Genomic DNA, 26,079 nt, shown 5'->3' on the forward strand with positions numbered 1-26,079 from the left:
AGACGTGAACCCTCTCAATTTCTTCCTCAGGAAGGAGAAATTCAAAATGCTCATGCTCACTCAAGTCCTGTTTTCCCTGAATCCAAGAGACTGGATGTAGTATTGGACTTGCAGGACAAATATTATTACTTCCCCATTCTGTTTGCCCACAGACATTACCTGTGGTTCAATGTGAGCCACACGCACTTTCAGTTTGGCGTGCTCCCTTTTGGCCTTACCAACACCCCTCCAGTGTTCACCAAGGTGATGGCAGTGGTTCATCTCATCTGCCAAAATTAGGTGTATCAATATTCCCCTATCTTAACAGCTCGACGACTGGCTGTTGAAGACACGCTCGCCCCACCTCCACACTACAGCGGACCTCCTGCACTCTCTGGGGTTCACTGTCAACATGTCGAAGTCACACCTGACCCTCTATAATGCATTGTTTCATTGGAGCTGTTCTTTACACAGTGCAATTTAGGGTGTATCCTCCTACATGGTGATTCCAAGCTATTCAAGCTATAATACAGATGTTTCAGCTGTGTCCTAGGTTTCAGTGAGGCTGACTCTGAGGCTGCTGGGCCTTGTGGCCTCCTGCTTCCTTCTTGTAACACATGCCTCCTGGCACAGTTGGCCTCTGCAGTGGGACCTGACCTTCCAGTGGGCACAGCATCAGGGGAATCTCTCAACATGGTCCAGATTTTGGAGGGGACTGCAAAAGATCTGAAGTGGGGGTTAACGAACTGCTACTGGGTCAGCGGCAGACCCCTCCCTTCCCCAACCAGATCTGACAGTAGTGAAAGATGTGTCACTCCTGGGATGGGGTGGCCATCTGGGACCTGATAGGTCTACGGTCTCTCCCGGAATATGAACTCCACACCAACCCACTAGCGCTCCGGGCAATCTGGTTGAAAATTAAAGCTTTTCTACCCTCCATCAAGCGAAGGCTAGTTTTCATGGACAACAGCATTACCATATGGTATTGCCACAGACAGGACAGGATGTGCTTGTGAACCCTTTGTCAAGAGTCCCTGCGCCTCTGGACATGGTTGGAATGTCAGGGGATTTCCTTGGTGCTTCAATTTCTGGCGGACTCTCTTAACCCTTTCGATGCTGATGACGAGCTCAGCTCGTCATCACCAAAAGGTGTTGTGTGCTGATGACGAGCTGAGCTCGTCATGGTGCCACTAAAATGGCATTTTCCAGCACAGGGGGGGAAAACGCCCAGCAGCCATGTGGTTAATGCCAGGGCTGGCAAACTCACTCAAAGGTGCCTAGCAGTACACATATGGCGTCTCCATTCAGAGGTGGTACAAGGTCTTTTTCAGCAGTGGGGAGAGCTTTGGTAAGATCTATTCACTACCTCCGAGAGGGCACAATGTCCGCAGTTTTGCATGCTGGAGTGTCCAAAGTGGCTCTCGTTCAGAGACGCTTTTCATCTTGAATGGAGCTCAGGGCTCATGTGCCCTTTCCGCCCATACAACTCATGCCCAGAGATCTCAAGAAGATCAGAAACAACTGGGCACAAGTCATCCTTGTGGCTCGACACTGGACTCGGAGTACCTGGTATCCCGAGCTGTTGAGTCAGCCAATGGTCCTCCAATCAAACTGCCCCTTTGGGAGGGTCTTCTGTTGCAGCATCAGGGGAGGGTTCTTCACTGAACTTGTCATTGCTCTGCCTTCATACATGTAGATTGAGCGGCGACAGTGGACAACTTTTGACCTTTGGCTGAAGTCTGTAATGTTATCTTGGGAGCTAGGCGGACCTCTATCAAAACAGTATATGCCTGTTGTTGGGGCACATTTGTGGCATGCTGTGCAGAGAAACAGGTTGACCCCCTTCCTGCTTCCCTTTTTCAAGTCATTCTTTTTATTCCTTCTCTTGCCCAGTAGGGCTCTGCTTTGGGAACTCTGAAGGTCTATATGTCCTCCATCTCTGCCTTCCTATATCTGCCAAATCAGCCATCCCTTTTCAAATCACCTTTTGTGAATGTTTTTCAAAGCTCTGCAACATGTTTCCTCCTTCACCTTACATCATATCTCAGTGGAACCTTAATCTAGTGCTCCCTTTTCTGATGAGTGGTCCTTATGAGCCACTGCATAACTGTCCATTCAGGCTCCTTACTATCATGACGGCCTTCCTAGTGGAAACAACATCTGCCTAGAGGGTTAGTAAGGTTCAGGCTTTGTCATCCAAGTCCTCATACCTGAACAACCTCCCAGACAAGCTGATTATTCACACTAGAGCTTCCTTCCTGATGAAAGTTGTCACTCCCTTTCATATAGGCCAGTCCATCACCCTGCCTACCTTTTACGCTCCGCCACATCCCTCTAAGGAAGAGGAACGACTCCACTGACTGGGCCCAAAAAGAATGCTGTTGTTCTACCTCGACCACACACAAGAGTTCCGGGTAGACAGCCAACTCTTTGTGGTGTATGTCTGAGCGAAGATGGGGAAGGCTGTGCAGAAACGGACCATCTCCAGATAGATTTTAATCTGCATTAAGATCAGCTACGCATTGGCCTAGAAGCAGCCCCTAAGGGCTTGTGTGCGAATTCCAACAGAGCTAAGGGTGAGACCACTGCTGTAGCATGATGAGTTCCAGTCCTGGACATCTGCCAGGCAGCAACATGGGCTTTGGGCTTCTCTTCACATGTTTACCAAGCACTACTGCCTGTAGAGTCATGTCGGGATGGGCACTTTACCTCCTGCAGGGCTTTCTATTCTGAATCTGTTTCGTAGACCCACCTCAGAGGAAGCATTGATTGGGTATCTGTTCTAAGGTAAGGAATCTGTTGCTAGAATGCTCTGTCAGATGAAAAAGTTACTTACCTTCAGTAACACTTTATCGTGTAGCGGCTCTATCTAGGCGTAGATTCCTTACGGACCCACCCATACTCTCTGTTCTGCAAACAGATTTCTCAGGACAGGGCTGTTTCCCTTTCAGGGCCGTTATATTCCACATCAGTGGTCAGTGTTATTCATGGCTTGGTGCTCTTCGCGTGGTAATTCACAAACAGAAACATGTTGGCATGCTGGGTTGGGGCCTATATAGGCACTGCGCCCGTTCCTTCAAGTGCAGACGACACGCACACACCGAGCCAAACAAAGCCACCTACTGGCGTGCAGGAGTCATTTCTGGATCTAGTCTGACGCCTACATTAAGAAATCTGTGGCTAGATAAAGTCTCTACCAGATAAGGTGTTACCGATGGTAAGTAAGTTGTTAGTTTTGTCTCTTAAAACACCCACACACAACCCCTTAACAAAGAATTGCTAAAAGAGTATACAAGATGCTAATCGATCTTTGGTAGCCCATATACAATATAAGGTTGGAGAGATAAAAAATAGAAAAGTTGTTATTTAGGTGTCTTACATTACCAACTCATGATCATTATCCTGTGGTATTCTCAGTTTTCATCTAGACCATACTTTAGTGTCAGACTCTGGTTTCAAGTAGTGAGGAGTTGCAAATGCTAGATCTAGAGGTCGTTGTGATAAAAGACAATGTAGCCCGTCATTATTTCCCACACTTATGAGAATCTGAAACCTAATGAGCTCTTTGCCTATCTTTAATCTAAGAGTCCGGCTGTTAGACCTGGCATCATTAGCATGAGTCTCCCTTCCATTTTTCACTGATTGCCTCCTCTGTATTTTATATGGTTTGCTGGTTATATGCTTTGGTCACTCTGCCACTGCTATCGAGTGCCACAGTGCAAGTGCTCCCTTTGTTAAATTGATGTATTGATTAGTGACTCCATTATTGGGTTTTTTGATTTACTTGTCAGACCCTAGTACAGTGCACCATGTGTGCCCAGGGCTTGTAAATGAAATGCTGCTGGTGGGCTTGCAGCACTGGTTGTGCCACCCACAGAAGTAGCTTATAAAGTGTGTCTCAGGCCTGCCATTGCAAGGCCTGTGTGCATTCTCTCACTGCCATGTCGACTTGGCCAGTGCACCCACTTGCCATGCCCTAAACCTTCCCTTTTCTTCATATCAGACACCCCTATGGTAGGCCCAAGGGCAGGGTGCATTGTAAGGATACGGTAGGACATGCCTTGGTGTGTGTGGCATGTCTTAATAGTGAATTACAGCCATTTTCGTTTATAACTATTGCAAGGCTACCTGTTCTCCATAGGCCAGGATGGGCACTTAGATTATTACATCTTATAATCCTAACTGACTCAGGGAACATGGTGGAAATTCGAATGTAGTAAGCCTTTACTCAGAAAGATAGAATACATATTTTAGTAAAGTTGGTTTTAACATTCTGTGTTTGAAAATACCACTTTTAGATAGTAGATATTTTCTTGCCTAACTATCCAAGCCTGCCTCTGCTAGGTTGTGTATTCCTTGTCTGGAGTTTGAGTGACATGGGCTAGGGGATTCCAGGAGAGAGGGTGAGTCCGCACAGTGCTGAATAGAGAGATCTGCAGGCAGATGGGAGGGAGGAGTTGCACCTGGGACCTGAATAGGGCTGTGCTTTCCCTCCACAATGCTGGCTCCACCTCCTGTGCTGTGTCTGATGTCCCTGGCCTACACTGTGAAAGGAAAGAAGGAGTCTTGTCAACAAAGTGCTCCAGGACTGACCAGAACTGGTTTGGGCTACGCAAAGGCCTCTCTGCCTTCAGAGAACAAAGAGAAAAGTAGTATACATGTGGGGACCCAGACCTCGAGACTTTAGATCACTTCTGGGAACAAGACAAACCTTTTGCCAAGGAGAAGAACCAAGGAAGCTGCAGGAGTTTGGGCTGCCCCTTTGTTTGCTGGGTAGGCCTGCAGTGGTTTCTTTATTGCCAAGGAAAGGAGAAGGAACTTTCAAAGAAGTTTCATCATCTTGCAGAATATTACTCCAAGGGCTTGAACTTGTGCTTGCCTCCTGCTGAAGTCTCGGGGACAAAAGACTTCACCTCCATCTCCCCTCAGAGTTTCCTTGCTGGGAAATCTGTATGCTGAAGCCTGCATGGTGCTGGGAGCTGGAAATGCGACGCATCGAGAGAAGCGTGTCGCAGTCGTAGCTGTTGCCATCGCATCGCCGGAGAAGTGCGTCGCCACCGCAGAGGTTGCTGCCACATCACCAGAGAAGCGTGCCTTCGCCAAAGCTGTTATCCGACGCATCATCGGAGAACCGTGTCCCCGCCGCAAGGTCGCCGTTGCATCGCCGGAGAAGCGTGTCGCAGGGCCTGTCGCAGCTCCAAAGCTACAGAGTTCACTGCACGGCCCCATGCATGCATCATCTTCACATCGTCGCATCAAGGGTGCCATCTTATCGCATCGCACCCGGATTGTCGCATCGCATCGAGGCGCCATCTTGCACATCTCAACCAGCCACAGGACGAGAATCTATGCATCATCTCCTCTCCGGTAAGGATCAAGACGCATCCCCTACTCTCCGCAAGCATTGAGGCGCAACGCATCATCCCCCCCGGAGCAAGGAACCGACGCATCTTCCACCCTGCAAGCCTTTTGTTTATTTTGCGTTACGCATCCAGGTACTTTGTTGAGAACTTTGTCGCATGTATCACCAACTTGAATTAAGCAACTTCTAACAAGTCTGTTTTAAGTACAGTATTGTGCATTTTTGTTGTTTGTGGTCTTGTATTAAGTCTATATAAAGAAAACTTAATTTTATAAAACCTGTGTGGTGTCCATCTGTAGTGTTTTCACTATATTACTGTGTATATTCACCAATGCTTAACACACTGCCTCTGAGATAAGCCTGTCTGCTCGTGCCAAGCTACCAAGGGGGCGAGCAGGGGTTGTCCAGTAGTGTAATCTCCTTTCCCTGACTTAGAAGCAAGACCCCCAGTTCTAACACCGGCTAACAAACTTTCTACCTATGCAGTTACATTTTGTTTAGGCTCATTTATCTATCTTACCCTGTACCTGCGAATTTTAATGTCAAATTAATACTAACTCTGTATTTTAACTTATGCTACTAAATCATGGTAATAAATGTGTTCTTTTTCAAGGTCATTCAATCCATTAGATGAGTGACAAAGTAATACATTTGTGAGTTTGTTTTCTACAATTCTTCAGTTGTTATCTGATGACCTGTAAATATGTTTCGACAGGATCCTTTTTAAACAGCTCATAGGGATGTTGAATGAGGATGTAAGACAGTCTGGGATCTAATATTTACTGGTAATTTAATTAAATATACACTATAGTATCAGGGACTGGTACTGTTCTCTTTCTCATCCTATCTTCCCTGTCTTGTTATTCTAAGAGCAGATTCTCTGCAGTCATAAAGTTACTATTAGTAGAATTAAATTTGCAGTTTGTGAATACCCCAAAAATCGTAAGCTTACACGAACGTGTAAGTTTACCTTGTTAATTCAGGCCCTTCGAATGTCATTGCAAAAGCAAATGTCAATCGAATGTCATTGCAAGCAAAAAGCAAAATACCTATCTCCCTTGAGAGAGAGCAGTGAATAAAAACATAATGTGATATCAATGTAAATTTGCTATGGCTGGTTATCATTTAATATTGAAGTATCCATAGGACCCAGAAGGGTCCCTATCTGACATGTCTTTTTTCTACCCCACATTTGGTTGGAGTAAAAATTATACAAGCTGTATTTTTCAAAGAAAGAACATATTCCACAACTCTCCTACTTTAAGCTTGTGCTTTGTCCAGAGGTACCAAGTGATGGACACAATTGAGTTTTTAGTAAAGTTAATGCTTTGATGAGGAATGTCACTTATTTGCTCACAGAAGTACGTTTAGGCAAACTTTTTGATAAAGCATGAGCCAGTGGACCCAAAATGAAAAAGGTGGCCAGGCCAAGGCTGAAGACAATATCACAGTGTAAGGCTGTGGTGGTAAATTAATGATCAGGAGGATTTGGGGTAATGTTGTTGTTCAGCTAAAAAACAATGTTAAAAATGTATTTTCAAGAAAAGACACCAGCTCTTGACAACTGAAACATGATAATATTGTCATTTTGTCCATATAGGAAGCACCAGTAGTAGCAAGAGCAGCTTTGTTTCTGGAATGTGCCCGTTTTGTGCACCGCTGTAACCGCGGCAACTGGCCAGAGTGGATGAAGGGCCACCATGTGAACATCGCCAAGAAAGGCCTCTCAAGGGGGCGGTCTCCAATTGTGGGGAACAAGCGGAATCAAAAGCTGCAGTGGAATGCGGCCAAACTGTTCTACCAGTGGGGAGATGTAAGAAGAGCTTTGCTGTTTTTGTATTTTCATATCCCTTGTTTAGCATCTGAAATGGGAAGGATAAAGCCACTTTGACCCTCTGGTTCTATCAACTAATCATATTCCCTACTACTAATGACACATTATATGTTCTTAAAATGTTTACATTGTAATCTGCATATGCATCAACCCCCCCCCATCTACCCATACAGGAAAGGGCAAGTGTTCTCAGATTCTAACTGATGCCTCTTACAATTTGTTGATTTGCCACTGACCCATAGTCACCATTCGGTATATGAATTGCATATCATAACAGTGTTTCATGATTGTCCAAAATGCTTTAAAACATCTAAGTTGTAGAGTAATACTTAGATGATATGTTTTTTCAGTATGTCAGTCACATTGACATGTTAAGTGCAAGAATAGGACGCAACCAGGCGTCCTATTCTGCCCATTTCCCTCTGTAAATGACAGACGCTGCCAAGTCTCCTGCTCTTTGTTTCCCTAATTCTTCTTTTGAGAAAGTGGCCACCTTCACTAGACATAGAAAGCATATTCACCAAGGTAAATTTACAATTGTAGATTTACTACAAGTAAATTTACTCTTACACTTTTGAGTAACTTTACTACTTTTGGCTTTTCACAATTTATGATGGTAAAATTACTCAAGACTTAAGGCTTATGTGTCCCCGCTCCCTGAAATAGATATTGGAGTTAGTAACAACATCAAATACGTATGTAAAGTTAGTACTAGTAGTGTCTGTACAACCGTTTATAATGTTACACACACTTGCGGAAATTTCCTTATTCAGGGTGCATACCTTCTTATGGCAAAATATAGAAAAAAGTTTTAAAGTTGATTAAAAATTTTAAAAAAATAAGAAAAACAATTTTTATGTTAACTAGAAATGTTAATTAATTGTATGTATTTATTTTAAATGTTAAACAATATAAAATAAATATCTGATAGCAACTTCTAGCGGCATATTCCTTACTTTAGATATATCCCCAGGCTTCAAATTGAATACAGAAATGTATTTGAGGAGTACAACTGCATGCTGGTAGGTGGCTCCACATGACATCATTCGCACTGGAATTGGCATGCATGGTACCTATACAGGTGCCACCTCGGCAAGCTGAAATTAGTCCTTTCCTTTCCACACCATATAGCCCTGATCCAGTCTGAGCTACCCCGCAGTCACTTTTTAACTGGCTTTTTGCTAACTTTTGTTGAAGTTTTTTTTAGATCTCTCCTGGTGTGTAGGTATGTCAACCAGCTAGTTTGAATGTAGGACCTGTAACAGGCAGATGTTGGTGACAGACTCCCACTTGATGTGTTTAGAGTGCTTGGAGTGGGACCACAACTCCAAGGCCTGCGAGGACTGTCGCGCCATGCACCCAAATACGCTTAGGGAGCATTCCCTAAAGCTCCTGACGGACTGACACCGGTCAATTCCAAAATGCTTGAGGTCTCGTTTGCACAGGAGGTCCTGGGACCATTAGCGGAGCCAGTCCAGACAATTGTCTTCACACAAAAAATTGTTGGGGAAGTCCCGCAAATACAAGAAAGCCAAGAAGTCAAAGCAGTCTTCGACTTCACCATGTCTGTTTAAGTCTTCTGACTGTGTGTGGGGCATCAGCACTCCAGGTCCTGCGAGTCAGTGAAACCCGAATCTGGGTCTTCTTCCCACTTCCCCAATTTTCCTGATGCTGGAGTGACCCCCACCCAGCTAAAACAATTTTATGAGGCCATCTGCCTCATATTTTGGCGTCTCTGCCCTTCTGGAGTGCCTTTGGGTTCAATGGGAGGGATCCCCTCTCTCTCCACGCCAGTGGGTTCGCCCTTGCACCAGTCAGGCCCCATGGATCCCTTGTTGCATCCAGAGCAGAGCTGTTGATGAGGCTGAGACCTTGCTCGATGCCCGTTCCAGTACCAACACCTTTGGCGCCACTGTTGCCCCTAGGCAGCGCCACCCCCATTGTTATTTCCAGCTCCAACATGGAGTGGCATTGATGGACGGTGACTCTGGTCCTGACTGGGTCCATGCTTTCTGATGTAGAGCAAGTGGCCTATTTACTTGATAGGCCTGCAGAGGCAGACCAACAGGATGGGTCTGGGGACCCTTATGAAGAAGAACAGGAATAGGACAACTGGTATGAAGAACTGTTGGAGGCTGCTGGGTTGGTGGACACCTCAGCCGATACTGGCCTGGTCTCTCCTCCTACCATGGCTACAGAGCCTCTTTTAATATGGTGGTGAGTAGGGCAGCTGAGGTTTTGGACCTTCAGTTGCCTACAGTGGCAGTCAAGATGAACATCTTGATAGAGGTGTTTCAGCAAGGAGTCTCCCTTCAACCATTCAATGAAGACCTTACAGATGTCCCACTTGGGGCCTGGTAAAATCCTTGCACTGGGGCATCTGTGCATAGGGTGCTTGTCTGCCACCATTGCTCTCTCTCCTCCCCCCTGCCCCCTCCACCCTCCGGGATCCTAGTTTACTCACCTAGCACCCCACCCTGGAGAGCTTGGTATTCGAAGCATCCACAATCAGAATTAATGCAGATCATTCTGTCACTTCAACAGATAGGGAATTCATAAGGCTGCACACCATTGACAATTGATTATTCTCTTCCGCCATACTAGCTCTGCAGTTCGTGAAAACCTTGCGCATTTTGGGCCATTATTCCCATACCATATGGGATTGGTTGCCCAAGTGATGCCTATGGTCTCAGAGGAGGCCTGAGCCATACTCATCACGGCTAATGCTGACTGGCTAACCTCAGCAAATTTCACCATACGGTCTGGGCTTGGCACAACTGACTCACTGGGCAGAACAATTTCCTTGTCAGTGGCCTTGCAGATCCACACCTAGCTGAGAACAACTAATTTTTCAGGGGATGTCCAGTCTTCCCTCGTGATTCAAAACACAAGGAAGGAGGGAGTATACACCAAGACATATCCTCACAAGGTAAAAAACCAAAATAGAAAAAAATATGGTGGCTGTATGGTGCTTTTTACATCAGATGCATAAGTACAAATGACTGATACCAAATTGCCAAAATGTTGGCGTGGATGAGGGTACTCACAGGAGAAATAAGAAAAAACAATCTTTTTGGACGAGGAAGCCTCACGCACAAAATGTGACGTGTCATTACAGGCAAACTCTCCCCACCCTAGTAAGACAATACCACCAGGGTGGACTCAACCTTCTAGTGTGCCCGATGGAGGGAGTTCTTAGATAAGATATTTTCCTAGATTAAACAGGGGGATCCAGATAAAGTCAAAAGTACCTAGAGGTAACCCTGTTTTCACCTTTATTAGTGGTAGCCTCTGGTGCATCTAAAACAAACTATGCAATGGAAGTAAAGCACAATGTCTTCTTGCCAACACGTTTCTGCACTATTCTAAGTTGTCATTACAAAGGTACACAAAAATAAATTCCTTCCCCCGGGAGACCTACTTTGGATAAGGCACACCCTCCAACCATTTAACAGTTTTGTGATGAGTTTTTGAGACCTTTGGTTGAAATAGATGTCCACCTTCCTCAAAGAGACAAAGGATGTCTTTAACCTAAGGACATATCTTTTGACCAGGACATCAGTATAGACGTTGAGTCACTCTATACCAATATACCGCTGGAGGCGACCCTCAAAGTAATAGACAAAATCTTAAGTGAGACAGCATGGGAGTCGATGACACCAAGCTAGTCCATACTTTACTTGTCACACCTAGCCCTAGCCCAAAACTACTTTGAGTATGAAGGAGAATTCTTCCTGCAAGTGCATGGGACATCAATGAGAAGCATAGCCGCTCCTAGTTTGTCATGTCCGTACGTACACTCCTTCGAATCTGAGTATGTGCTCCACCCCTCAATACTTGTTTAGGGAGAACATCAAAATGTGGAAGTGCTACATAAATTATAATCTTCTCACAATGGCTGAATGCACTAAACCCTTTGCTTAGATTTACGATCACCCTTGGTTGGTCGAAACTGCCTTTCTGGACGAAATAATAACTGCCAACAAGGATTCTTTGAGAATAGATGTCAACTACAAGGAGACAGAAACAACATGCTGCATTTCGAGAGCTACCACCCTCGATCTCTACGAGAGAACCCTACAGTGGGTCACTTCTTACATCTGAGACATAACTGTTCTAATTCAAAGGACTAGAAGGCCCATGCAAAGGGACTCACTGCAAAACTTGCAGAAAGAAAAAAAGCTATCAAGACAGCCCTACATAATAATAGGGAGCAATTCCTATCCACCTTTGAAGGAACGCCCAGGACAGATTGATCTGTGTGACAACCTTTAATCCCCTATCTAACGAGTTGTAGAAAATTATTCATAAAAATTGGGCTATACTTGTGTCATTGGGACACAGCTTCCACAATCCGATGTAGTCCTTCAAAAGGACCAGTAACTTAAAAGACATATTGGTACACACTCGCCCAAGGACACTCCATACGGATAACAGACAAACTACACCCTGGGGTTTGCCACCACCAGGTGTGCACTCTCTTTGTAGTAACTGCAGCCTATGCCTTTTCACCAAAAAGCTGAAGGAGATGAATCTGGGGTTAAGAACCCTATGGAAACTGAAATAACTTTACAATAGCAATTCCAAGAATGTGATTCACATCATAAGGTGCCCTTGCAATCTACTGCATGTAGGAATGAGGTCAAGACACATCAAAACAAGGAAAAGAGAACACCGTAGCACCATACGATGTTAAACGGATGCGCAAAACTTATGAGACACTATATTGAGAAGGGACACAGTGACAGTGACTTGAAATGGTGCGTCAATGAGAAACTGAAAATAAAAAAGACATGACTGGGCCACTTCTCTTTAAACAGAGATGGGTATACAGACTACCCTCCCACATTCATGGGGCTGAATGATCGAATACTCTAGGGTTATTTAAACTCCCAAACACAATGAGAGTAGGGTAACACGGGCTACAAAAAACCTCCTCTGAAAAACTATCTTTGCATGTAGACACACCCACTAACACCAGATAATATATGATTGTTCTGACTTCCAGCGGTCCATGCAGGTAAGCTCGAGGGGACTTGCTGGAGGGGGGAATGTCGACAGATGACAGAATAGGATTGATTTTTTTAATTTTCCTTATTCCTTCGTCTGTCAACTTCCCCACCTTCTGCCCCGCACCGCCCACCGTGCTTACCTGCACAGACCGCCGCTGGTTCCGACTAAGGGACTTATTTGTACCCTTATAGCACGTGATTCCCACAGACCCCTTTACGGTGCTGTGGGCGTAGTACACCAGAATATATGTTTTCCAAACACTGCACCTTTATCAAAATTAAAATAGTGTTTGGCACAAAACTGATATATTCTGTCAACATACACATTCCCCGATCAGGGTTAATATATTTTGTTCTAATTTTGCCCTCATTTATAGTTGGCGTACAACGTGCGAATCGCCTCTTACCCTCTGCCATGTAGGCTGGTTCCCAGTAAACACATCAAGTCTGTAGTTGGTATTCACGTCGTAGTCTTTATTAATTTAAGTTACCACCACTTGAAACGTTGACTCACTGTCTGTCAACCCTAGACCAACTTTATTATTTATTGCACAGCAAACACACGCATAGTAAAACTGAAGGCTTATACATTTTAGCCATGGGCTGGACATTTGTATTTACATTCCTGGATCTTCCAGAAGCACCTTGCCGTGGGTTGTGTCAGCAGGCCACAACCAAGATACCGTGTTCTCTCTTCTGTGCTGACTGCCCACTGGCCAACAGAGCAGCAGGTAGATTCACAAACTGCTTATAACAAGCACCGGCTTCTTGGGTAGGGCCAGAGAGTCCAGGGCCATTAGCAGGTCAGCCCCCTCTCCCACCAGCCCGGAGCCCCCAAGTTGACTGCATGCCCTGTTCTGGGGCCAAGCAGCTTCCGCCAAACGGAGTCCCTGTCATTACTCTTGCTCAGGACCCCGCCACAGGGCAAGGAGCTTATTGGCACACTCAACCTCCCCCCACTGTACCTTCTCGCTCTGCCACCAAGGCACCCAAAATGGTATTTATAAACAGCTCCATCCCTGCATTGGACAGGTGAACCCCATATGGCAAATACAACTCGCCCATTGTCAGCTGTTTTAGTTTATGCCTGATGGGCCAGATACAAGACCTTTTTAATAGTTCTGCCACTGACTGATTCAATCTTTTCACTGCTTTATTCACCGCTTTAACTGGCGCCCCATTTGACCAAACCTGACGTGGAATTACCTCTGACCAAAATATTGTGGTGTCTGGTAGCATGTTCTGAACCGTTGGAAGTGCGGAGAACAATGCTTCTTTTACTCCCCTCCGGCCCGCTGGGATCATGTCATTGCCCCCGAATAAATCACTAGAACTTCTGGGACGGGCATGCCTTTGGACAAGGCACCCCACAAATCGGCTGGTAGCTGTTCCAGCCGCTGTCCGTCGATCCCTACCCAGTGATGATCGATTCCCTTTGCTCTCTGCGCTCTGTCTTCCCGTGATGTGCTGAAGAAGTGCCATGCTCTCCGTATGAATGAATGGCCACACCAGCAGACCTGCCTTCTCTGTCCTGGGACACCTGGATTAAATTTAGAAATAAAGAGGATATGCGAAAAGGAGGGGAAATACCAGTTTCGGGCCTATGCTAGTTGTGGCCTCACATAAAGTTCAAAACACGATGACTTTTATCTCCCCACCCTCTTGATAATATCCGAGGAGAGGCCTAGCGCTGCTGCCGTCGTAGCCGCCCCAATGCGGAACTAGTGGGATGTAAAATGAGTCGTCTCCACCCCAAACACTCCAGCGAACGCTTACAAATCCTGGTAAATTGAAATCTTGTGAGGGGGATACCGTCAGCGTGTAATAACAATCTGCCATCCCCACTCCCCAGTCTAATCTGCAGGAAGATACTTGTTAGATAGCCTGGACAGAAGGTGGCCCCTTGCACTGCTCCTAACTGTACCCATGTCCCCTTCCCCCAGAGGGTCTGTCTTGGACTGTTATTCTAAACTGTATCGAATTTCCAGACACTATCACATCCCTCAAGTTGATGCCCCCTTCTTTATCTGCCTTAGAGGCCGGTACTAACTCAGAAATTCTAAATGCCCAAAAGAAGGCCAAAGAGTAGGCTAGTCTTAGCAATTGTGTCTCATAGGGTGAAAAGCAAACTTGCGGCAGTACTTCCAAGATATTGGCCAGTCTACTTGCATCATTGGGTCTCCTATTGTCTTTCGCTCCTGGGACCAGTCTCTCCCAAACTTTCACCTCCCTTTTAACTCTAGGGTCTTTTGTGGGGTCTGCCACACCCCCAAACCCTGCGAAGGAAGAATTGTAGACAGCTGTCTCCTCACCATGGGTAGCGATTTGCCGTTCTCCTTCTGGTGTACTATACATACTAGGACACTGTGTGGTGACAGCCTCTCTAGTGCCCTTGCCCCCTTGATGACGGTCAAATAAGACTGCCAAGCCTTCTCATACACCGTTATCAGTTCGGGGGCAGTGGGACACCAAGTTTCCATAACCCCTCCTGGAAGTTCGTCATCTGTCTGTCGGCTTGCGGCCATCGGGTATGAAACTGTTAACTTAAAACAGGACAGGGCAACAGCTACTGTATTGTCCACCCCTGGCACATGTTTTGCAGTAAAGAATACATTACGCTGTAGGCAACCTAGCACTAGATCTTTCAGCAGGCGAAGGACCCAAGGGCATTTGGCTCTCTGGTTGTTTACCGCCATTACCACTGACATGCTGTCAGACCAAAATACAATGCGCTTATTTTCCAACATGGGCCCCCCCCCAGTCGTAGTGCCACAATGATTAGGAATAGCTCTAAGAAGGTGATGCTGCATGTTAGCCCTGACACAGCCCAGTCCTCTGGCCAGTGCTGCATGCACCATTTGGTACCCAACATGGTCCCAAATCCAATGCTGCCTGCAGCATCTGTGAATTGTTCTAACTCTGCATTTTCCTGGCTTGGTTGTTGCCACCACAAGTGTGGCAGGGTATACTCAGACATGAGTCCCTTGCTCACTGCACCACCAGGATTCAAGCAAGCCGGGCCGACGACGGCTGAAATGCCAGAAACCGGTCCCCGGGAGCTTGTCTCCTTTCCGGTGAAGAATTGGCTTGGTAGTTTGGTCTGCCCTGTTCCAATGAGGCACTGGGTCAGACTAATTTGCATATAGCCAGGTTCTGAACTGGGGTGATGCAGTGAGCTAAATAACCGTGATGGATCAAGCCCTGATCTCTTGACTGGGTAAGAGTGGTCTGCTTAATTCAGACACTCTGTTCATCACCACCCCCTTTTTTGAATCGCTTTTGGCCACCACAAGTGTGGCAGGGTATACTCAGACATGAGTCCCTTGCTCACTGCACCACCAGGATTCAAGCAAGCCGGGCCGACGATGGCTGAAATGCCAGAAACCGGTCCCCGGAAGCTTGTCTCCTTTCCGGTGAAGAATTGGCTTGGTAGTTTGGTCTGCCCTGTTCCCATGAGGCACTGGGTCAGACTAATTTGCATATAGCCAGGTTCTGAACTGGGGTGATGCAGTGAGCTAAATAACGGTGATGGATCAAGCCCTGATCTCTTGACTGGGTAAGAGTGGTCTGCTTAATTCAGACACTCTGTTCATCACCACCCCCTTTTTTGAATTGGTTGTTGCCACAGCACTGTTCCATTGAACCACTTCAAGAATTCCTTCCATGTGGCTAGGTCATTCCTAACCTCTGCGGAAAGCCTGGTGTGAGGATGCTTGGCCCACAAGCCAGACATTGCTCTTGCTATGCTCCTCGAGAATGCTCAGCCCATAGGTATCACCCTGAGTGTGAAATTCAGTTGCCCCACCAGGACTTGAAGTTGGTGCAGTGTCACCTTATGTGCCGCCAAACAGTCATCTATGGCCGTGTCAAAGGGCGTGACTTTTACCTGAGGGAGTCTGCACACTCTCGCTATGGTGTCTATTTCGATACCTAAAAAAGTAAGTTGTGTCGCAGGACCCTCAGTCTTTTCCTCTGCCAAGTGTTTTTGCCAGCCACCAGAAGCCCAGTAGGGCCATCCTGCACGCTGATGAGCCCCGCGACCTAGGAATAAAAAGTCATCCAAGTAGTGTACCACGTCTGTCGATGTTAAGAGTTTTTGAACCGCCCATTCTAGAAACCTGCGGAATGTTTCGAACACCGCACATGTGATAGAGCACCCCATACGCATGCAAAGATCAACGAAGAACTCCCCCTCAAAAGTGAAACCCAGTAACCTGGTGTCATCTGGGTGCACCGGTAGCAGACGAAAGGCGGCTTCTATGTTGGATTTGGCCATTAGTGCTCCCTCGCCTAACCTCTGCAATTTTTTTATCGCCACGTCAAATGTGGTATAACACACTCCGCATAGTTCTGGGTTCTATTTATCATTAACTGACAACCCCGGTGGACTTGACAAATTGTGAATCAGGCAATATTTTCCCTTTTCTTTTTTAGGCACCAATAGCAATGGTGAGCATACTAAATCCTGCCTCGGCAATTGTTGGTAAGGGCTTCTACTCTCCCCAGGGCTACTTCTCCCATGATCTTTTCCGCCCCCCTGTTGCATTCGTCTTATTGAATTGCTTACAGGCCTGTTTCATATCCCCTATTCTCTGTCCCCCCGAAAGGACTGATTGCTCTTGTTAACTGGTGCTGCTGAATAAAACTCCCCATGCCATATGTTAATCTCCCTTTGGTCCCTAGCCTACTCCGGGTGCCCTGATTTCATTTGCCTGAATTTATTATCGTACTGGAGCCAGGCTGTGCCTAGGAAATCCTATGCCGCCCCGTGTATCATTGACATGTAACTGATTAACTGTGCTGCCAAAGCGGGATACCTCTCCACCATAATCGCTGCATTTATGGCGAACCCTGTGACTCAATTCCTTATGGACCAATCCACCCAAACTTTCTTCTGCCTGAACTCGCCCTCTTTTCCTGCTTTGTTCTTACCCGGGACAACCCCGGTGTTGATGAGGTCGAAGACATCTAGGGACTCCTCCCTGAATATTTTCTCCCTGGTTCCTGTTGGCACATGCCACGTGATTCCTACCGATAGGGCTACCACTGGCGACACAGACCCATACATCACCGGACTGCGTGTCAGCAGGGTCTGTCCCCAGGGCTAATGGTGGCGCTGCTAAGGAAATCCCTGGACATGTCAACCCATTACTATTGGCCTGCCCTTGCGATGTTGCCGCCTCTACCACTGGAGATTGTGCCGCCCCCCTGACTGTACCCATACTTGTGTGATCCCACTACCTTGGTGCGCCACTACCGGGGCGGCGGCCTGTGTGATGTGCAGTGTTGGCACCTCTGCCACTCTTTGTTGTGCCGCCCTTGAAGCGGGGGCCGGTCTGATGGGTGATGTTGACCCCACCATCCCCCCTTACCCCGTTGCCGCTTGTAACCCACCTGCCTGCGTTACATTTGGTAACGTAGGAGGCACTGACGCCTGCTTATGTGCCCCGCCTGACTGTTCCAAGGGCCCGAGGCCCGCTTGCCCAGCTGGGCTGGTAGCCTTTACAATATCTATGGCCGTGATAGGCTGGCCCGTTATCACCACCTCACCTGAGGTATTATCCTGCATGTCCACCGGCTTATTGCGCTTGTCCGGCTGCGCATCCTTGAACCGCTCCGGCATCTGCCTTGAGCGCTTGGACTGTGGCGCTTCTTGATGCGTGCTCATTCAGGCCCCCTGCGACAGAGTCCGTAGCCCCCAATCGATGGCCCCTTTCTTAGCGACCTCCCGTAGTGCCGACAGCGAAGGAAATTCGTATTGGGTAGCCGGGGCCTCCTTGCCCCCTCACGCTCATTTTGGGAGGCATTCTACTAAAGAAAACAGAGTAAATTAGCCAATGTCCCTTTTTTAATCAATCAGCGCACACTCCCATACCATTCTGCAGCATTGGGCTGCCTGACACCTCCTTACCGTTGACCTGCGTGCTGTGAGTCTTCCCCCCCAGCGCATTGTTTCCCCTGCATGCTTCAAGACACCTTTGCAATTCGGGGCACTGGAAATACTCACTACCCCAGTGCCCCCTCACACATGCATCTTAAGGCAGCCCGCCTCACCCCCATAGTACATGCGATGTAATTTATAATCATGCTGTGGCCGGGGCACTGGAGATACTCACAACACCAGTGGCCCCTTACACCTAAACCGGTTCGTGCAATCCCGGTACATGCCATGCCCCCCCACATGCCTCGCCTCAGGCGCTCAGCATACTCACTGGCTGAGCGCCCTGTGGTTTCCTGCCTTGAATCTCCCCACACGCTCTGCTCATTCGCAGCCATAATCCATTAACCTCCCGGACGCTCGCCGTTATCGGCGCTACCGAGACCGGGCCCTAACCGCACTTACTTGCGGTCTAAATGCGGCCTGGATCACTCTCTAGCACGTTATTGTGTCCTAAAACAGTCCTGTATCACACAGAATACTATACCCTCGTTTCCCGGCGTCGGCTCTTTCGACTCCGTCTTATCTTCTCCGCTTGCCCTGTAACCTGTATGCCGCGAGTCTGGTGGCCCACCACCGAACGAACTTCGCTGCCAAGTCATCCACCCCGGCCCCCAGATTAACATGAAATTATTTACATTTTTCGCACATTTAAAGTTGCCATCAATTAACTAACTGCAATCCATTAAATAAACTTAACTCGATAAACTTAAAGCCTATCCCTGCTACGCTAGTCGTGAGGCCCTCTCACCTTGATAACAGCCCGAGCACCTGACTCAAAGGATTTGCCACGATCTCTCGCAGCTCTGCACTTTCCTCATGGCTTGACTTTCGCGACACTTCGATCTGTTTAATCCCAGGCTTGAGGACAAAAGAGGGCATCCCCTTCTTGTCCTGAGAATTTAAATCCCCCGGCCGTCCGGGGTCTCCCGTGCCGCCCATGTGACGCGCTTCCGGGGTATCCCTGCACCTCCCTCTTCCAGGTTACTTGACCCGGAAGAGCGCCTGACCTGGCTCCTGCCTGTGATGCCACTAAAAGCACCACGCCCCCTATGTCGGGTGGTTCTCGTCATTGTCCCCCAGCGTTGCATCTGCATTGGGAATTAAAGAGTGCAATGTCATATATTGGTTTCTTCATCCAAGTTGTAAACATCTTTAGTACCGCTACTGATGGCCGACCTGCTTAACAATCTTTTGGTATATAGTGGCGGGATAGTTGTGAAATATGTCCACCACTCCCCAAGTGGTAAACCTTTGGCAGAAAATAAAAAAAAGCAAGAAATGTAGATTTTATTATCAACACACAGGCCGTCCGAACTGAGTCAACTCCATTACCCACACAAACGGACCCAAATCATGACACCTTGATGTACAATGAGGAGTACCTGTAATGTTGTGCTAGCGCTCCCCTACATACAACTGTTGTTATGTTATTACAATAGATTGTCAGCCTCAAGTCGCGTGCGGACTAATAGGACTACAAGATTGTCTGTCTCAAGCCGTGTGCGGACTAATAAGACTACTACTGCCATTGCAGCTTTGTAACTCCGCGCGAATAGGAGCAGAGACGACTGTATTGTCTGTCCATCAGGTCACTTCTTCTCCTGATCCAGGCCCCTATTTTATGAGGTACTAACAATTGCGACCTGGGCCCACAAATGCCAGTACACATGGCCTTCTTTTGGTATTATACTGGTGACTACATTTCTCACTACCCCTGGCGTCCTTGTAATTTTGCCTGACTTGCGCAGACACGGTCTCCTTTGAGATGGCAGGATATTGCTCTCGCTCCGGTTTTTGGTCCAGCCTGCAGTGTTTGGCAAATACCGCGGAGGCAGGGTTGCGTAGAGGCCAATATCAATTGACTTTCCCACTGCGCACATCCTGACTACTTTTCCTATACTGCAAAGCCAGGGGAGGCAAATACACCACTCTTTATACTTACCTTAACCCCTTCGCTGCTGATGACGAGCTCAGCTCGTCATCAGCCACGGTGGTCGTGTGCGGATGACGAGCTGAGCTCGTCATGTAAAGCAGCTTTTTAAAATTTCCAGCACACAGCAGGAAAAGCTGCCGCAGCGAAGGTGTTAAATAGAGTCTGCCTTCACATCTGGAACCGCATCTGTGGACGCATGATAGGTATCTCAGCATTATGTACACCTTGATGACATGAGTACAAAGGGGGGTTTCCTCACAAACAACGTGTGACCATTACTGGTCAATGCTGCCCTTTGTCTCCTCCACCATTTATATTCATTTTAACCTCTGGTACATCTCCATAGCGGACATGTACCTATGGCATTATGATGTTTGTCCTGTGTAGAGGTTAACACCCTTTCAGAAGTGGCCACTACAAGTTGTGACCTTACCATATGTTCCTTTTAGCCCAGTGTACTGGGGCAACATTGCATGTGAACTATGATTTTGCAAGCTGAGATATACAGGCAAGACAGTATTGCTGATTGAGTACTAATGGTTGTCTCATAATAAATTAGTGTGTTTACAGAGAGCATCACGTGGATTTCCCCTTAGCGGGGGTAAGATTTGGAATCACTCAAACCAATGTGCATGTTTGTTTGTTACTTTTATACGTGTGTTCATGCATGTTCTGTGTTTTGCTGTGTCTTTTATGTATGACCAACATACAAGATCCCTGACCTCTGCATTTAACGTGCCATTACCTAACAATATCTGCTGACAAAGATCTCCAATCTCATTGTGTGAATGAAGCTGCATCCTCCAAAAAGATTGGTCTTTCTTCCTCTCTTTTGAGTGCCCCCATACATGCCATATTTATGGCAATTTAGGTATCACTGATTTGTACATAGCCACCATACCTTTTTGTGTTTTCAGTCTTTCCTCATGGATATGTCCTTTGATGGCTCTTGCCTATTTGTAGAGAAGAAAGATTCAGCACTGGAGCGCTTTAAGGAAAGCGCAGCCACAGCCAGGTCCTTGGGCTTGTCTATGGCCCCTCGCCATCCCTAATTCACCTTCGGCAACTTTCATGGCCACGGAAGAGGTCCCTAACCGTGCCCTTACCCTCCCAACCACAATGCGCAACAAGATTTTCAGCTTTTTCGAGCCTAGGATGCAAGTACCACCAATAGTGTGCAACATATAGCCAGTGGTTGAGTCAGTCCACAACTTCCCTGGGAGCCGCTGCCGCCAAGCCTCTTTAGTTTCCTCTCCTACCACCATAGGCATCCATTGGGAGGCAGGATTACCTGTCCTCTGTCGGCAAGTGACATCAGATGACTGGGTTCTCCAGATCATCCAAAGGGGCTACTCCCTCTCCTGTGTGACTGTCCACAACCCATGGCTTCTACTTAAGATCGGATGATAGAGGACCATCTCTCCTTGCAGTCTCTCTTGACCAAGGGAGCTATAGGGTGCCTGCATCAGAAGAAGATCGAGCAGTTTCGTTCCTATCCTCCCAATTGGCGAGTCCTTGAGACTCAGACAATGATTCCGATTTTTCATCCTATATCCTGGGTTTCGGTGATACTGCCTCTTAGGCTTTTGGGTCTCATGGCCTCCTGCATCCTGCTTGTTACTCATGCCTGATGGCATATGCGGGCTCTGCCGTAGGACCTGAAATCCTAAGGGGGCATAGCATCAGGGAAATCTTTCTTACATGGTTCAGATCTTAAAGGGTACCAAAAAGATTTCCAGTGGTGGCTAAAGACCTGCGATTGGGTCAGTGGCAGACCCCTGTCCCTTCTCCAATCGGAGATGACTATAGTGACAAATGTATCACTCCTGGGCTGGAGCAGCCACCTGGGAGAGGTGGAGATCAGAGTCCTCTGGTCTCTGGCAGAGTGTGAGTCCCATATCAACCTGTTGGAGCTCTGAGGGATTCACTTGGCAATCAAGGGAAGACTTTTGCAGGTGTTCGCGGCCAATACCACCTCCATTTAGTATTTCAACAAACAGGGCGGGATGGGGAGATACCCTTTGTCACGAGGTCCTGTGTCTTTGAACGTGGCTGGAATGTCAGGATATTTCCCTGGTGGTTCTTTACCTGGCGGGCAAATTGAACGCCAGAGTGGACAAACTCAACCACAGATGCTTAGCGGATTACAAATGGCATCAGCATCCAGACGTGGTTCAAGGTATCTTACTGCAATGGGAAGAGCCTTGGTTAGATCTGTTCACCACTGCTGAGAATGCGCGATGTCACCTGTTTTGCACGCTGGAGTTTCCAACGCGACTCTCACTCTGAGACACTTTTTGTCATGAGTGGAGCTCCAGCATCCTGTACGCCTTTCTGCCAATATCACTCCTACCCAGAGTTCGCCAGGAGATCAGGAGAAATTGGGCCCAAGTCATTATTAACGCCCTGGATTTGGCACAGAGAGTCTGCTATCCCGACACCCGGACACTTTCCTTTTTCATACGTGGAGATTGACTGATGGCAGTTGACAGTTTTTGACCTTCCTTCCGAAGTCTGTAACGTTATTTTGGCAGCAAGGCGTCCCTCCACCAAGTTGGTGTACTCCTGCTGTTGGGACAGGTTTGTGTCATGATGCACTTCCCGCAACATTGACCCCTTTTATGCATCCCTCTCTCAAATTCTATTGTTTGCATTATCCTTGGCCCAGCATTGCTCTGATCTGGGCACAGTTAAATCTTACCTTTATACCATCTTAGCATTTTTGCAGTTGTCGGACTAACCCACTATCTTTAAGTAACCCTTAGTGGCTAGGTTCCTTAAAGGCCTGTAACATATGTTTCCCTCTACGCCATTCATAACGCATCAGTGGGATCTCACTTTGGTTCTCACTTTTCTCATGTGTACACCTTTCAAGCATCTCCACAGTTGCCCTTGTATACTCTTGATTTTAAAAAGTGCCTTCTTAGAGGCCATAACATCAGCCAGGAGGGCCATCAAATTACAGGCACTTTCAGAGCACCCTCCTTACATCACTTCTATCTGGATAAACTGATTTTCCAGATACGCGCCTTGTTCTTTCCCAGTGTTGTGATTCCATTCCATATAGGCCAGAACATCACGTTGCGTCGTTGCCTAATTTCCTTGCACCACCTCATACCTCCAAAGAGGAGAAACTCCATCGCTTGGACCCAAAAATTGCATTGTTGCTCTAACTTGACTACACAGGAGAATTCTGGGTGGATGATCAACACTTTGTGTGCTATATGGGAACAAAGAAGGGGAAGGCAGTACAGAAGATAACCATCTCATGATGGATTGTCCTGTGCATTAAGATCTGCTATGCATTGGCCATAAAGCATCCCTCCAAGGCCTTGCAAGATTATTCCACCAGAGCCAAGGCTGCGACCACAGCATTAGCGTGTGGCGTCCTGGTCCTGGACATCTGCCAAGCAGCAACATGGGGCTGGTTGCACCCATTCACCAAGCAGTACTGCCAGGATAGCAGGTTCGTCATGACAGGCACTTCGCCCATTCAGTCTAGGAGGGCTTTCTTATCTAATTGGCTTTGCAGTTCCATCTCTGGGCAGGTATTACTTAGGTATCTAATCTAAAGTAAGGAATCTGCGGCTAGAAGTCTCTATAAGATGAATAAGTTACTTACCTTCAATAACACCGTATCTGGAAGAAATTCTATCTAGCCGCAGATTCCTTACCGATTTTCCCGTCCCCCCATGAGCTTCAAAACAATTACGGTGTATGAACACCCTTTCAAGGGCCTGAGTTTGTCACACCAGTGGCCAGTGTTCATTGTGGCTCTGCGCTCATGGCTTGGAAAATCGCAAAAATAAGCAACGTCAGTGCGTCAAGGTGGTGCCTAGAGAGGTACCATATACTTCTGAACGATGCCAGCCACACCACGTGATCGAAAAAAAAATCTGGATCCAGTCTGACGCCTGGCGATAATTCTAAGATAAGGAATCTACGGCTATTTAGAGTCTCTACCAGATAAGGCGTTACCAAGGGTAAGTAACTTGTTAATTCATTAATAACAATGTCAGATTAAACATGTATTATTTTGAATATTTTAATTTAGTATACAATTATTTTTCAGAATATAATTTTTTTTAAATCCTACCTAATATGAGAATATTATATTTTTATTACGTATTTCGAGGAAAGTGCCCTTTTTTGTCAAAACTTTCTTTATTGGGTTTCCAAAGAGAGATCCTTACAGCGCATCTGATTGTAATCCCGGTCTCTTAATGGTTTCTATTGGCAGGAACATTTGCTACTATCCACAGGATTGACATTTTACAAACTCAATGTAAATACATTGTGTGTTAGTTTATATATAAAAATAAGAGCACATTTACCCCATAATCTCCCTCTTCCCCATCCATAAACAATCGGCACATGGGAATTTGATCTAATGTGCATGGGTGTGATCTGTTGCTATTGAATTTGAATTTGAATTTAAAATATTTATATAGCGCAACATTCACCATGCGGTTTCTTGGCGCTGTGGAGGCTAATTTAGCAGTGGGAACGAAAAACTGGTGGAGAAAAGAGGATTAAGGACAGTTCACATTAAGAAAAGCCTGGGTAAAAAGAAAGGTCTTAAGATCTTTTCGGAAAAAGGAGTATTGAGTAGCCAGACGCAAGTGATCGGGGAGGGAATTCCAAAAGGATGGTGCCAAGAATGAAAAGTTGGCTCCGCCCCATTTCTTGCGTCTGTAGCTGGGGACCTGAAGGAGTGATTGGGTAGATGAACGAAGCTCACGAACAGGGATGTACTCTTTTAGTAGGGAAGAGATGAAGGCAGGGGCAGTCCCTTGGCGCGCCTGAAAAACCATACAGCTGGTTTTAAAAAGGGATCGCTCCCTAACAGGTAGCCAATGTAGTGCCTTCAGTAGAGGAGTAGAGTGATGGGAGCGGGGGAGGCCATACACCAGTCTGGTCGCCTGGTTTTGAACCAGCTGGAGCTTCTGCAGACTATACGCTGGGATGCCATTGTAAAGGGCGTTGGCGTAGTCCAGCCGGGAAATGACCAGAGCGGACATGATTAACTTAAGTGCAGGGGGAGAAAAGAAACGAGAAACAGAGCGGATAGTTCAGAGGACAAGAAAGCAGGAAGATACAACAGAACTGATTTGTGAGTGAAGGTTGAGATGATTGTTAGGTTTAATGCCCAGAGTTTTAACTGAGGGAGAAGGTGTAGGAGGGGATCCAAAAGAAGAAGGCCAAAAGGAAGAGTTCCAGGGACTGGAGGAACCACCCGTAAGGACCAATTCTGTTTTATCAGGGTTCAACTTCAGATGGTTGTGGTTCATCCAGTCCCTGATGAAAATCATAATAGACTGGAAATTAGAAATAGAATGAGGAGAAGAAGACAGGTTAAAGATAAGCTGGAGGTCATCTGCATAGTTGTAAACAGTGACCTCCAGTTGCTGAAGAGCAAAGATCAGAGGATAGATATAGAGATTAAACAGAAGGGGGGAGAGAGAAGAACCCTGAGGGACACCACAAGTGACTTTGAGTTGGGTGGCCAAAAGTTCCCCCAGCCGGACCGCCTGGGTGCGGTCCCTCAGGAAGGACGATAGCCAGACCAGGGCTGAGCCCTCGACCCCCGCCGCTCCGACACGGGAAAGTAAGATGGAATGATCCACCGTGTCGAACGCGGCGGAGAGATCGAGGAGCACCAGAGCCTGGTAGTTGTTTTGGTCCATGCCCTCCCTGAGATTGTTCAGGACCGACACCACGACGGACTCGGTGGAGTGCCTAGGCCGGAAGCCTGCCTGGCGGGACGCTAGGCCCCCATTGGCTTCTACATGGGCGCTGAGGACCGATGTTACTTGTCGCTCCAGCACCTTGCCTAGGTAAGGCAGAAGAGAGATGGGACTATAATTGGCGGGAGCGGAGGGGTCCGCGCCAGGCTTTTTAAGAATGGGGACTATGGTAGCAGATTTCAGAGCTGGAATTACCACCCCCTGAGCCAGCGAGCTGTTGAGGAGGGAAATAGGCGGTTTGGGACAAACAGAGTAAATCTATTGTAGGATA

At 47.0% G+C, this 26,079-nt stretch overlaps 1 protein-coding gene across 1 annotated transcript in view; it reads left to right on the plus strand.

The window, feature by feature from the left end:
* UNC80 (unc-80 subunit of NALCN channel complex) overlaps nt 1-26,079 on the plus strand; it is a 2,521,865-nt gene that overhangs the window by 924,356 nt on the left and 1,571,430 nt on the right. The window contains exon 23 of the mRNA XM_086955549.1: nt 6,942-7,154. Coding sequence (XP_086811675.1) covers nt 6,942-7,154 — 213 coding nt within the window. The remainder of the gene's footprint in view (nt 1-6,941; nt 7,155-26,079) is intronic.

The sequence above is a fragment of the Lissotriton vulgaris genome, chromosome 2_1, assembly GCF_964263255.1.
Source record: "Lissotriton vulgaris chromosome 2_1, aLisVul1.2, whole genome shotgun sequence".
NCBI classification, from domain to species: Eukaryota; Metazoa; Chordata; class Amphibia; order Caudata; family Salamandridae; genus Lissotriton; species Lissotriton vulgaris.